The sequence below is a fragment of the Quercus lobata genome, chromosome 3 (genome assembly GCF_001633185.2).
Source record: "Quercus lobata isolate SW786 chromosome 3, ValleyOak3.0 Primary Assembly, whole genome shotgun sequence".
Taxonomy (NCBI): domain Eukaryota; kingdom Viridiplantae; phylum Streptophyta; class Magnoliopsida; order Fagales; family Fagaceae; genus Quercus; species Quercus lobata.
The window spans coordinates 62,390,548-62,405,050 of record NC_044906.1 but is presented as its reverse complement, the minus strand read 5'-3'; the positions used below and the strand labels follow the sequence as shown (position 1 = coordinate 62,405,050).

Sequence of the window (14,503 nt, the reverse complement as noted above, 5' to 3'; positions counted from 1 at the left end):
GTGGATTTAATTTCTTTTCCCTTCCCTCCATTTTTTCCAACTAAATTGCAGAAAAATAATCCCTTCCCTCCATTTCTTTTCCCTTTCCTCCTCTTCCATCCATTCTAAATATAGTGTAAATGTTTCACCTGGTTTTTACTCGACCCACATTTTTTTTTTTTTAATTTTTGCCTCACAAAGGGAATGAGATATGGATGGGATTTCAGATTTGCTTGTTTTATCTTATCAAAGGTAAATTATTATAATTTAATCTTTTATATACATGTACTATTAGCATCGCTTAAAATACCCCCCTCTCTCTATCTCTGAGTTGTTTTTGTCCTTTCTCTGTTGATCTCTCTTTCATTAACGTTGAAATTACCTCATTAGGAATGACAACTGGTCTCCACTCATCCCACCTCGACTTACAAACTTCAGCAAACTTAATTTCCTAGCCCCTCAAAGGGGTGGTAGGATGAATAGTGAAGACCCCATCATAAGATTCCAATTTCTACTTAATAAATGATATCCACTTTATAATGATTGCTCTTTATTATAAGTTTATTAACTTTCGTAAAAATTTATGGGTTATGCTAAGGGCACTTGTTAATAATCTATTTTAGGAAAATTTTGACATCACTTTTATAAGAAATGGAAAAAATTGTCAAAACATTAATTGTTTTTTTTTCTTTTCTCATAAAAATTTTCTCTAATTAGATGCTTAATCAGTGTCCTAAGGACACTCGTTAGCATTTCCCTAAATTTATATATATTTATCCATTATATAATAGATGAGACTAGGGTCTCATAGGAAGTTGCAAAGTACTAATGTGTTGGCCACCCGAGCAACCAACAACCAATATGCCATCATCTTTTTCCACGTGGCATTACATGATTGGGCTAGTAAATTATCCAAGACTCTCTAAGCTAATGAAAAACCTCGACAGCCACAGCCACTAGCCTCAGATTAATACATATAACTGTAATGTAAGACCAAACAGCAATCTTCCAAAGCTAAAAGGTGTTTAGCATTAGCAAGTAACCCAAAAACATATACTATTATTATTATTACTACATTTTTCCCCGACACAATTCAGAAAATCTACTATAACCTGTAATAATAATAATTTAAAAAAAAAAATCAAAATCAAAATCCCCACACGCACTTCGTCCTTTCCTTTTCCTTTGGTCACTGTTTATATAAAACTTTAGCAAATAAAATAAAAAAAATGAAAAACAACTACAATATACCTCACATTTATATATCCAACGAAACAGATAGTCCTTTCAAGTTTCAACACAAACCCCGAACCCAACGCCAAAACTTAAACCACACACTCACTCTCTCTCTTTCTCTCTCTCTCAGAGACACACAGACACAGACACACACACTCACAGAGAGGGGAGACAAGACAAGCTTGGGTGAGTTGTCTTGGGGGTAGTTAAACATGGGAAGCAGCAGAGAATGAGAGTGAGTTGTGGTGGTAGCAGACTAGCTAGCAGTAATAACACTTATTGGCAGCAATCATGTCGATACTATCGTGCTCCTCCGAGTGTTTATCCGATGACCTGCTTTGCGGTGAGCAAGGGTCCGAAATCTTGTCCGGTGAGTCGTCTCCGGCGGAGTACTCGTCGGACTTGGACTCCTCGGCTTGTAGCGAAGAGTCCATAGCCGAGTTCATCGAGGACGAGCGTAACTTCGTTCCTGGGTTCGATTACCTCGCTAGGTTTCGCTCTCAATCCCTCGATGCTTCAGCTAGAGAACAATCGGTTTCGTGGATTCTCAAGGTCTGGTTTTTGCTTCTTCTTCTTCTTCTTCATCATCATCATCATCATCTTCATCTTCATCTTCCTTTTTTTATTAGATGATCGGACTTCGAGTTCTGCTTTTTTTACTGTAATGCCACCCGACCGTTTTATGTGGTTTTTACGTAGAGATCTGATTCGACCACCTCGGACTTCGGAGCCGCCATCCGATGTTGGCGCATTTTAGCATCTCTCTCCGGTCTTGCTAACATGCGCCGGGGTTTGCTAACTAATATTATTATAGAATGTGTAAATTTTTTTAAATAAAACCTCCGATCTTTTTGTTTTTGCTTTTGATTTGTTTTGATTTTTTTAATTATTTGGTCGGAGAAATTAAATGGTCAATATATCACTATTTATGACGATGAGTCCGTTGAAATCAATGGATTCCTTTATTCTTATTCTTAAATTAATTAAGATGTTTTTTTCAATAAGTTATTGAAAATGATATAATAATATTAAAATGCAGTTAATGTATGCTTTTAAGATACACATTATTGAGTTACAAAACTTTTTACATTCACATTTTTATTTTTAATGTCACATTCAATCACTATTTATTATCATGAAGGGTATGTTTTATACATTTTTAATTAGGCATTTGAATCTAGACGTTTTTCTAGAAACATAAATGCTTATTCACCTAAAAGTCATTGGCATTAATTATATCATTGTTCTTGTTTTATTTAAAGACAAACGAAAGATAAGGCTTTTGAATTAAATTACTCCTATCCTTTATGAGAGATGTGGAAAATATGGACAATATTATTATCCGAATTTATATATATTTAAAAATCAGCAGAAATTATGTTAGATGAAAATAACAATTGAATATTTGTATTGCGTTTTTGCAGGTTCAAGCATATTACGGATTCCAGCCATTGACGGCGTACCTCGCCGTTAACTACTTGGATCGGTATCTTTATTCTCGCCGTTTGCCGGTAAACTTTAATCAATAGAAATTAATATTATTTTACAATCTATTTCAATAAAATCAATATTTATCGCCGCGAGTTTCTAGTACCATAGTAGGACTATTCTTTAATGACTTTTCAAAGGTACAAAGTAATTATTTTTGACTTTTCAACATGACAAGGACCTAAGTAGTGTGAGTAACGTTTTTAGACTTTATGGTATCCAATATCCACTTGTCCAAATATATATGTTTAGTGGTTTTTGTACAGTAGAGGTGTACGTACTCTCTTTTTCTGTCTTCTAGGTTAAGCTTATGATTACTTACCCAAAAAAAACAAAGGGTTTAAGATTTTGATCCAATAACCCATCCCAAAAGAGAAAAGAGATTACTATATAAGTGTTTGGTTAAACTTTAAAGTCCGACAAATTACTTATTCCTTATCATTTGTTACGCTTGACTTTGTAATAACTACAGTATAAAGTACGGATTGCTACTTATGGAGCCTTTTATATGAACTTGGCTTATGTTCTTTGTTGTTGTCCCGCACAATTGAGTGCACGTGGGAACATTGGCATTTGTGCCACTATGTATATAAAAATGGAGTATCGAACAGTTCGATTCCACAATGCACAGGAATCTTTAATAAACCCCCATTAATTATAACTGTTACTTATACTATTGAATAAGCTAATGCTATTCTTCTTTTTTGATTGCTAATAGTGTTGTTACTGTTTCAGCAAACAAATGGGTGGCCAATGCAACTGTTATCTGTAGCTTGCTTATCTTTAGCGGCTAAAATGGAGGAACCTCTGGTTCCTTCTCTATTGGATCTTCAGGTACATATATATATTAGTGTCTCTAGCTATTATTTTGTTCAATTATGTGAGCATAGTACTAATGTAAAATGCATTATAGGTGGAAGTAGCCAAACACATTTTTGAGCCTAGAACGATCCAAAGGATGGAGCTTCTTGTGCTTAGTGTTTTGGATTGGAGACTACGATCCATAACACCATTCAGCTTCATTGCTTACTTCGCATGCAAGCTTGATTCGGCAGGAACTTATGCTGGTTTTTTAGTTTCAAGGGCGACTGAAATCATTTTATCTAATATTCAAGGTAATATATACTGATACTATTAGGTACGTACATGCATGCACACATGTACGTATATGTACGTATATGGAAATAAAGAATAATTACGTATTGGAATTTGGGGACAAAAAGGGTCATTCTTTTACAATAAAATTGAAAGAATACTTTTTCTTTTTTATGACGTGTCCACAGAGGCTAGCTTTCTTGAGTATTGGCCATCATGCATTGCTGCCGCAGCCATACTTTGTGCAGCTAGTGAAATTCCAAATTTGTCTCTTGTTAATCCTGAACATGCTGAATCATGGTGTGATGGACTACACAAAGTAAGCATATAACAATGTTTATGGTTTATGATTATTATAGATAAAACAATCTAGCTGTTATATGTTAATTAATCTATTATTTTTGGCTTTTGTTTTTTTAGGATAAAATCAATGGTTGCTACCAGTTAATGCAAGAATTTGTTCTTGACAATAACACCAGGAGGAAGCCCTCAAAAGTGTTGCCACAGCTTCGAGTTACAATTTGTACTAGAATGAGGTCTAGTGATTCATCGTCATCATCATCGTCATCATCACCAAATAAAAGGAGAAAATTAAACAGCTACTTATGGGTAGATGATGACAAAGGAAACTCGGAGTAATGGAAAAAAAAAGGTGGGAAAAAAATAAAAAATAAAAATAAAAAAGCAAAGAGACCTCAATAGTTTTTGGAGGGTCTTTTTTTTTGGAGATCAAAAATTGACTAGAGTGATGGGTGTAGATTATAGTATATATAATGTATGTATCAGAGTTTGGTGAGTTTGGAAAAGTTTACTAATTTTTTGTTCTTAGTGGGGATGGCCACTCATTATTAATGGCTTTGCAGATTCCCAAGGGAGAAGGAGGGGAATCGATTGTTATATAAATAAGTATTTTGGTGAATGGGAAAGTGAGGAAAGTTGAAGAAACAATGTTGTTTTTAATAGTGGAGTCATGGAGTGTGAAAGAAGTGGGTGATTGAATTCAAAGGCAGCATTGATTATTGAATGAAAGGAAGGCTTTGGTGGGGGCCAAATTTTTATAGGGTTTGGGATGATGAAAAAGATCATAGGGGGTTTGGCAAAGATGAGAGATTCAAGTTTGAAAGTTTGAGATGTGTTTAAGGGGTTTATAAGTCAAGCTTCTCATCTATCTACCATCATTGCTTCAACTTCTGCGTCTTTTCATGATAAGGAGGAGATGAAAATGAATGAATGAATAAGAAATCAATCGGCTCCATTTTGTAGACTTTTTTTTTTTTATTCTTTTCTTTTGGAGTGGTATGTGTGCACACGCTTTAGTTGTGTAGCACACACGTGTGTATGTGTGCTTTTTTGGCGGGAAATGTCCCCTTTTTTTTCTTTTTTTTGGCCTTGAGCTTTTGGGCTAACCTTACTGAATGAGGGGTGTTCATACGTGTATGTTGGTTACACGTGTGTATACTTTTTTTTTTTTTTGGTGAAATTTTTTATTTGTTTTTCTTTGGAGAGGAGAAAATAAACCTCTTTCTTCATGGCCTAAATTAATTAAGTTTGGCCTAACAAAATATATATACAAAAGGTCTTTGGGGCCTTTCATGCGTGTTGTATTTGATTCATCATCAATATAATAATTTGTAGATTTCTCTCTCTCTCTCTCTCTCTCTCTCTTTCGCTGTCTAACTGTGCATGGCACGTGATTGATAATGGAAACTTTTGTAGTTTTGCCATTTGTTTTTATTACTGTATCAAATCACTTTTCATGAACCAGTCTGGAATTTTATTAGGCATAGCTCAGTGAAGTTGAAGTGACTGGATGACCCTACTACCAATAAAGACGGCTCATTCGGTGATTATGACTCCTTAGTCGGTAATCTCTCTCGTGAACTATTCATTGCTCTTTGTTTTCTTATTATTCCCTTTTCAGATGTCAGAATAAAATTCTGCCTCACACCCTCAAATATCTCTACAGTGTCAAAGGGTTTTTTTCTTTTTCTTCCTTGATGATCACACAAGAAGTATGGTCAGTTGAGCTACATGGTTTTTGGCTACTCTTATGGTGTCAAAGGATATTTTTCTTTTTCTTTTTTATGATTGTACTAAGAAGTATCAATTGGTTGAGCTATACAGCCTTTTTTGGTCACCAGGTAGATAAATAAAAGAGAAGCATTAGGAAAACAAAACTTTATATCATATGGAAGCCAGGTAATCTTATGGTGGATGTATGTATATATGGCGATAATTAAGCGCTTAAAGTGGGTGCAGTAGTGATGTATTCTCTGTTTGAAAAGCAGAGGGGGCTTGAAAAAGCTTCTTTTAAATTAGGCTTCCTAAACTACAAATGGGAAAAGACCAGCAAGAAGTTGTCATTTAGTCCCAGATCCCCGACATGGGCATATTATTTTTGCATGTAATAACATAGCACAATGGCCCATCATATGGCGCGTAAAAAGGTAACCCATGCATTTCAGGCATTTGTTATGCAAATCTTATCACCTCCAAGAGTGACAACAAATAGCCTAGCACCATTGACAAAGCATCCTCCATCACATCATTTTTTTTTTTTTTTTTGGGTAAATGAAAATAGGGGTTCACTAGGTTACGCTAGTCCTCAAGCAGAGCACTAAGGTTAAAAGGCCCTTGGGCCAACCCGTATAGATGCCCAGCAACGAACTCTTGCTGACAGCGAGACTCGAACCTAAGTGGGTTAGACGAAGTATATGAGTCTTATTAGCTAAGCCAAGCCTCCGTCGGCCCTCCATCACATCATATATATATATATATATATATATCTATAACATTCATGCACATCAGAGTTATTATACATATATGTCACTACTTCAATGGACCACCGTGATTAAAAATATAACAACATATATGGTGACAATTGTAATTTAGTTCGTACATTTTTATTCCTCCAATTTTCTCTTGCATGGTTGCTTTAATATGATTGATGATATATATGCCATCGAATCAAAGACAATTAGGACCATTTGATTTATACAATTCAGGTTTTCTTTCATACACAATAATTTGAGGCCTGCTTAGAAATATTGGATGTGATCTATAATGATAAACACATACCTCACTTTATATACTTTGTAAAGAGCTTTCAAGCTCGTCTCGAAAGGTTAAAAGGCCCTTGGGCCAACCTATATAGATGCCCACCAATGGACTCCTATTGACAATGAGACTCGAACCTAAGTGGGTTAGACAAAATATATGAGCCTTATCAGCTAAGCCAAGCCTCCATTGACCCTCCATCACATCATCGTGTATATATACATATATATATATATATATATATATATATAACATTCATGCACATCAGAGTTATTATACATATATGTCACTGCTTCAATGGACCACCGTGATTAAAAATATAACAACATATATAGTGACAATTGTAATTTAGTTCGTACATTTTTTTCCTCCAATTTTCTCTTGCATGGTTGCTTTAATATGATTGATGATATATATGCCATCGAATCAAAGACAATTAGGACCACTTGATTTATACAATTCAGGGTTTTCTTTCATACACAATAATTTGAGGCCTGCTTAGAAATATTGGATGTGATCTATAATGATAAACACATACCTCACTTTATATTCTTTGTAAAGAGCTTTCAAGCTCGTCTCGAACAATGTGGAACCCATAATCCACGCCGTGTAGGAATCCACTTTATAATTTTTATGATGAATAATCTATAAGTATAATATTTCCTTCTAGTCAAAAAAATTTGATGTGGCATTTCCTCAATAGGGTAGCTAAGTGGGAGCCATGAAGATTTGGACTCAACACTTCCAATCAGAAACCAACATCTATTTGCTATTAAAAAGGTCACCCATTCAAATAAAACATGGATCTGGTTTGGTGATCAACAACTGATAAATCTGAATAGCCCACCTCGTGGTTGAGATATATATGACAAAAGCTTGATAGTAATTATAAATAGATTGATTTAATTAAAGAACACGAATGGGACGGGCAATAGGACATTTTTTGGAATGCAATGACATGGTTACCTTTTAAAAATTGATCTGAAAATTCAACCCATAAGCCCACCTTATCTTTTCCCTAAAACAATACTATTTCCCAATTCACATATGCCTCTAGCAATAATTAAGCAAAGTGGGTAGCTAGGTCGTATATACCTACAGCATGATCATATTTTATCATTGTTACTTTGATTTCATTGAAAAAATAAATTTAAGACATGGCCCCTATTGTAATAGTTTGTAGAGCACATTCATTAATTTTAAAAAATGTTCATGTCTTTGATATGCTGAAAACACATATGGCTGACTCTTGAGTGTAACTTTGACACATTTGTCATTTGATATTGCAAATTAGGGAGTCGGTGGTGACGTTTTGCCATCTCATTGGACAAGAAAAGATGGAACATATGAGAATTTGGATTTTGTCCGAAATTGGTTCCCACTTTTTTATCCTATAATCATGAAGGCCAAATAATAATTATACCATATGAGAGTTTGTGTAGCTGATGATTAATCTAGTAACTATAATTCACCCATTATAGGCTTATAGCATGTACAAAAAGAATGACTGCTAATTAATAATTATCAACTATTAGTTAAAACTCATTAACATAGTTTTTTATAGACCAATAAGATGACCCAAAAGGCATATACGGCTTCTTTATCTAAGCCCATGAAAGGGATGATATTGGAAATTCATGGCCCCTACTCATACTTTCCCTTTTCATGCAATAAAAAATTTCCCACTCACTTTCTTTTCTCTAAACGACCTGACTTTTAAAGGTGAGGAATCCTAAGTATAAACCCAAAAGCCAAAAATTCTTTTTCCCTCTCAATAAAAAGACGGAGTTTAAAGAATAAAGAGTGTAAGAAGGAGAATATATAGCTCTTTACCCAATTTTTTTTTTATTTTTTTTTATTTCATGGGGGAATTTTCCACTTTAGATGGCAATGACAAAGATAGAGGACCCCTAAGATTCAGCTTTTAAAGATGATTTTTAGTTGTAAAACCATATGCTCGTGGGGTTGCTGCAAAAGTCCATTGGCCCCTTATACTAAAGGTTCAAAAGCTAGAATGATATTGAATTCTCAGATATGGTTTGTGATTTTATGCTGAATGCAAGACAGTGCCACTCTCTTAAGTCCATGGGGTACTCAAATGTCCCCATGCCATGTTTTAAATTGCTAAAAGAAAAGCAAAAGGAAAAGCAGCTGAAAAAGAAAATTTGGATCATATATACTCCCTTATACGTAAAAAGGTTATATCTTTGTCTCTTCAATATATATTATTGTGCCAATGCATGTATAACATGGTTGATTTCCAGTCAACAAAACTCAAATAAATATGCTTTTGTTCACATAATGACATCCAAATATCAATTACAAATTACCTTCATTGCATTCTTAAATATAGATACAGTACTCAATGTTGATGTATAAGTACATTTGGTAATCAAATTTTCATGTTCTAATATATATATTTAGCTAGTGCTACATGATTCTAGGAATTTTTTATATATATATTCCCTTTGAGTGTTGGGGCTAAAAAGGTAAACATTTGCAAGGCGAGCCCGAATGTTGGCTTTTCCAACTCACATTCCTCTCTTTGGATGCCATGAAAAGAAGTTGAAAGGGTAAGATGGGAGTGGCAACTCTCGAGGGAGCGTGTATGTCATTGTGTTCTTTATTGCTTTGTGATAGTGCATGGACCTCCATTTTAAAGAGTGGAGACAAAAGAGTCATCGTTTTAATCATCAAAAACATGAAACCCAACTTCCCTGGTTGATTCATCTAACCTATACATATTATTTGGTTTTTGTCATATTTCACAAAGCATTTGATAGGTCTTACATCCGGAAATTTGGGAAGCTCGTTTGCATGTAAGACACTCTGTAATAGTCGAGGCGTAATAAAGTTAACAAAATGAGAGTTAAACTTAGATATAATTGCTTACGTGTTGTACTTTAGGTGTACTTTAGATTTTTTATTTGAATTTAATCTAATGATTATATTAATCAATGAACTATATAGTTAAATTTAATTGTCAATAAAAAGAAATAACTTTGTTTTTGTTATAAGAAACTATAGCCAAATAAATAAACAAAATAAAGTAAAACAAAAGACCTAGTAAAGCAGGTTAAAAAACAAAGAGAAAAGGAGAATGAAAAAGAAGAAGAAAAAAAAAACGAACCTAATTTTACAGTGTCGTTTAATGGAGGTAAAAGCTCAAAAGAAAAGTTGGAACAATTTTTAACCAAAAAAACAAAGTAGGATCAATGCGAAAAGAGAAGATTTAGCCGAAAGCCTTTTACCCAAATTGCATTTTTTTTTTTTTTTTTTTAAAAGATTACGAAAGTACAGTTAAAAATGCTTTGATAAGAGAGGTTCTGGAGTGAGTACGTGTTTTTAATAGGAAATTATGCCTTTTATGAGTCAATCTATCAAATTAAAAAAAGAAAAAGAAAAACAGACAAACTTTCAACACTTTCTTTGTCTCATCAATATATATCTTTGTACTAATTAAGTGATTTAAGAGAAAAATAAATTTATTTAGTTCCTGTTATGTTTCATATAAATACTAGAACATTTTGGTTAAACATCTAGAATCTCTTTACCTAAACTTCAAACATGCAATTCAGAAATATTAATATAAATGAACAAATAGAAATAGAGAATTCATTGTATTGCATTCCACGTCAATATCCCACAATGGAACCAAAAAAAAAAAAACCGACTTCTCGGCAATAATTTCAACAAGAAGAAATTCATTAATTAGCTCATTCTCTCCTATAAAATAAACCCAATTTTTTTTAAAAGGGTCATTTATTTATTTTAAGTGTAGAAATACTATACATCATAAATTTTACAATTCCCTGATTAAAAAAAAATTCTATTAGTCTTCACAAATCCTTGGCTAACTTTGGATCAAATAGGCAATGCTATGCTCTTGGAGCAGTGCCACGAGCTCTCACAAAAGGGGTTGGACTCAATTTAGAGCACTACTCTAAAAGTATGTAAGTTTTTTCTGGATCAAATTACTATTGCTACATAATATATATTAAAGGAGACTGATTTTGTTCAAAAAAAATAAAAGGAAGCTTCGTGGATTCCTTACTAAACTAGTGAAGGACATTGCACATGTTCTACCAACAAACCAACGTCAGCGAATTGGTAAAAGATGATTAATCTGATAAGCTCTTTTATTGTTCATTGTTTCCTACTTATTCTACAAGGTTGTAAAAGAGAGAGGGTCGCTTTAAAGATTTAGCAAGTATTGAGCAAAAGGAGTGTCCTTGGATTTTAATTTATAAACGCAAAAACTGTTCACATTGCTTTTGAAAATGCTTAGCAGACACCCTTTACACGCAACTTTTGAAATTTATGTAAAGGCAGGTTCATTTCACTAATTCTTTGCTTTTAGTGACTGTCCCCTATAAATTATCTGAAGTTTATATGCCAAAACCAAACAATATATGTAAATACTTTTGGGATTTCTCTCTCTCTCTTTCCAGGAATGTTTTTTTGGTTGGATTCTCCAGAAAATGTAGAAAAAGTTTAGTTCTGGTATTTAGTTCTAGTATACTCTATGTGCAATTTGTTTATGTGTGGAGATCTTTGGGAGCTATGACTTTTCAATAACTTGTAGTTTAATAGTATTTATTATTTTTTTACAAGGAGAATCAAGGTTCAAATTCTCCTGCCTTGTTATAACTTTAAAAAAAAAAAAAAAAAAAAAATTCAAGAGCTATGAAGTACTGGTATGGGTACATATTACAAATACTACAATGTTTATGGTTTGGATGCGATGATACAATTTTTTAGAATTTAATATGCAATATGGCATGAATAATGTAATTTTTTTATATATAATTAAATAATTTTGAGTACATAATATGCTAAGTATTTGTTTAAAATATTTAAAATGCTAAAAAGCATAAAATATGTCTAAATAGTAAATTAAAAAACTATTAGTCCTAGAGAGAGAGAGAGAGGAGAAAAATAAAAATGCTAAACAAGAAACTATAAAACCAGTAATTAAAAGTATTTAATAGTATGATTTTCTTTGTTGGGCCAGAAATGATTACCATGAGTCAATTGTGTCAATCTTTTTGAGATTTTGGGTTCTGATCTTGGAGCCCATGTTTCTTGATCGAGGACTTCTAGCCCAAACCCAATTCATTTTGGCAAGGGTTAGTGAGTTTATTTTCAGACTGGGTCCATCCTAGTTTTGGGCTTGACAGCAATTTCCATAAGTTGCTGGACAGTGAGATATTTTCAGGTTTTGGTGAGAGCCATTTTTGGACCAAAGTTTGGAAAAGGTTCATTTTATAACAACGTGTGTGAAAACATCTTAATTTAGACCCATTTGTGTTTTAATTGCTATCATACTAGTTGAAAAAAAAATTATTTAGATGTTAGAGTACATTTTTTTTACACCTAATTTTATTTAAGTATCACCTATTTATTTTCAAACACCACTAAGAAGTTAATTGGCTTTCACAAAATATTTTTTTGCCCTATTGTTATGTTAACCACAAATATTTCATATCTTATTATCTAAATTAAGTCATGATATAAACTATCACAAAAAGTCCAAAAAATTCATATCTTATCAAATTTTACTATTATTATTTAGTTAAGCGCAAAACTGGCCCTATGAGCCCAATGCACACATCCTATCCTTTTTTTAAAAAAAAACCCAAGGCTACTAATGCTTGGCAATATTTCAAAAGCCCAATCATCATTGGTAATATATCAAAAGCCCAATTCGCATTGACAATATTAAAAGCCCAAACTAGCTACTTGACACTATTTTGTAAAAAAGCCCAAAGTTATCAATACTTGGCAAAATACTATATTATAAGTATTTCACTTAAAGTCCAATAATTAAAAACGTTTTAAGTTCTTAAACATATTACTACAATATTACAAACCTATGAAATCTGATGGGATAGCGAAAAATTAGTTATCTCCAATTCGTCCAAAGGTATCGTCTAGGACCCAGAGAGCAAGCAGGATTAGAAATCACCCAAGGCTGAGAATGATGTTCATGAACGAGAATATCATTCATAGACAATGAAATTGTCCATGGAAGACAATGAAGTTGTCCATGGACGATGATCAGACGTCCAAGAATGACCAAATTGTCCATGAAATGGATGGACGAGCGTGCAACACTTGAGAAATTCTCAACATCTTGGAACGGTTACCAAACCCATGATTATCGCCATAAATTCCTCCAATACTTAACTTCCATTAGCGGTTGCAACTTCTGTAGCCGTTGAGGAAGTTATGTCTGGACTTATTGGTTTCCACAAATCTTGGGGAAGTTACTAAGTTAATAACCGCTTCAAGGTTCTCTATATAAAGGACCGGTCTGAATCAGACCAGAGCAAGTACATTCTGAAATTTTACTCCCACAAAGTTGGAACTCCATTTTTGTGAGAAACTAACTTAGCCATCGGAGGGTATTTGGCCGGTCAACTTCGATCCCCTTTTGATTGTGTGTTCATCTTTGTAGGCCTTCCACAGCCACTAGTAGCCCACCGAAGCCGAATCATTTAGCCTACTAATTCTGTGCAATATCAGTTGGCACCGTCTGTGAGGAAGGCAGTTCAATTGCTTTGCAATTTATCTTTCTACGACAAAAGGTTGAATGGTTCAAACCAGGTTGAGGGCTACCAACCCAGGCCATCAAGAGAGTAGGGATGCCTCAAGCAATCCCCATCGCGATCGTCAATTAGCCCCAGTGATGCCACAATCCTCTGTTTAACACATGCAGTCTATGGCAGCCGCTATGGCGGAGTTAATCTATCAGAATCAAGAATTGACCAGGGAGATTAATTTGAAGAAGCAACGCTATGAGGGGTACACTGAAAGTCAAGCCCAAAATCAAGAAGATAGGGAAAACGCTGAACCTAAAAGCCAATCAAGAGGTACCACGTCTAAAAGGGTGCCACAATTGGAGAGGGAAATGGATCAGATGAGAAATGTTATGGTGGAGATGAGGGAGAACATGAGAAGGGCAAATCCAGTAGAGGATCTAATCCACCGAACAGATTCCCCTTTTACGCCTTCCATCAACGATCACCCCTTACCCCCAAAGTTCAAGATACCTTCGTTGGATTCGTACGATGGAGCACGTGACCCATTTGATCATATAGCAACTTTCAAAACTATCATGCACCTTCAAGAAGTCTCGGATGAGATTATGTGTAGAGCCTTCCTTACCACTCTTAAAGGACCGGCGTGAGTGTGGTTCAGCAAAATACCCCTGAACACAGTGAGTTTTGAAGAATTGAGTAAGTTGTTTGTCAATAATTTCATCGGAGGGCAAAGGCACAAACGCTCTTCATCCAGTCTGTTAACCATAGAACAAGGAGAGAATGAAAGCTTGTGCTCCTTCATCACTCGTTTTAATAGGGAAGCCCTAACCGTGGACGAGGTGGATGACAAGATACTTTTGGCTGCCTTCCATAATGAGGTTAATTCTGATTTATTCATCCACAAGCTATATGAGAAGGAGGCTCAATCGATGGCTAAACTCGTTCATTCGGCCCAAAACTTTATGAATGCAGAAGACGCAATCATAACCAAGAAGAGGAAAAGAGCTGAAAGGATGGAAGCACACCCCACATGCCACTCGGAACAAGGTCCTCATTCAAAGAAGGGACGAATAGAAGATAAGAAGGAATGAGATAATAGGAAG

The 14,503-nt window shown here is 34.4% G+C and overlaps 1 protein-coding gene across 1 annotated transcript; it reads left to right on the top strand.

Moving 5' to 3' along the window:
• The first annotated feature begins 1,247 nt into the window (after positions 1-1,247).
• Positions 1,248-4,449, top strand: LOC115982721 (cyclin-D1-1). The gene is made up of 6 exons (XM_031105414.1): positions 1,248-1,767; positions 2,640-2,726; positions 3,439-3,537; positions 3,617-3,818; positions 3,987-4,117; positions 4,219-4,449. Exons 1-6 carry the CDS (start codon positions 1,507-1,509, stop codon positions 4,435-4,437), a joined length of 999 nt encoding a protein of 332 aa, XP_030961274.1. The 5' UTR covers positions 1,248-1,506; the 3' UTR covers positions 4,438-4,449.
• Positions 4,450-14,503: the final 10,054 nt, after the last annotated feature.

Excerpts from the sequence above, each read along its gene's own strand:
- LOC115982721 (XM_031105414.1), top strand. The coding sequence starts at position 1,507 with ATGTCGATACTATCGTGCTCCTCCGAGTGTTTATCCGATGACCTGCTT. Across the intron at positions 1,768-2,639 it reads CGGTTTCGTGGATTCTCAAG|GTTCAAGCATATTACGGATT; the intron begins GTCTGGTTTTTG and ends GCGTTTTTGCAG. Across the intron at positions 4,118-4,218 it reads GGTGTGATGGACTACACAAA|GATAAAATCAATGGTTGCTA; the intron begins GTAAGCATATAA and ends TTGTTTTTTTAG.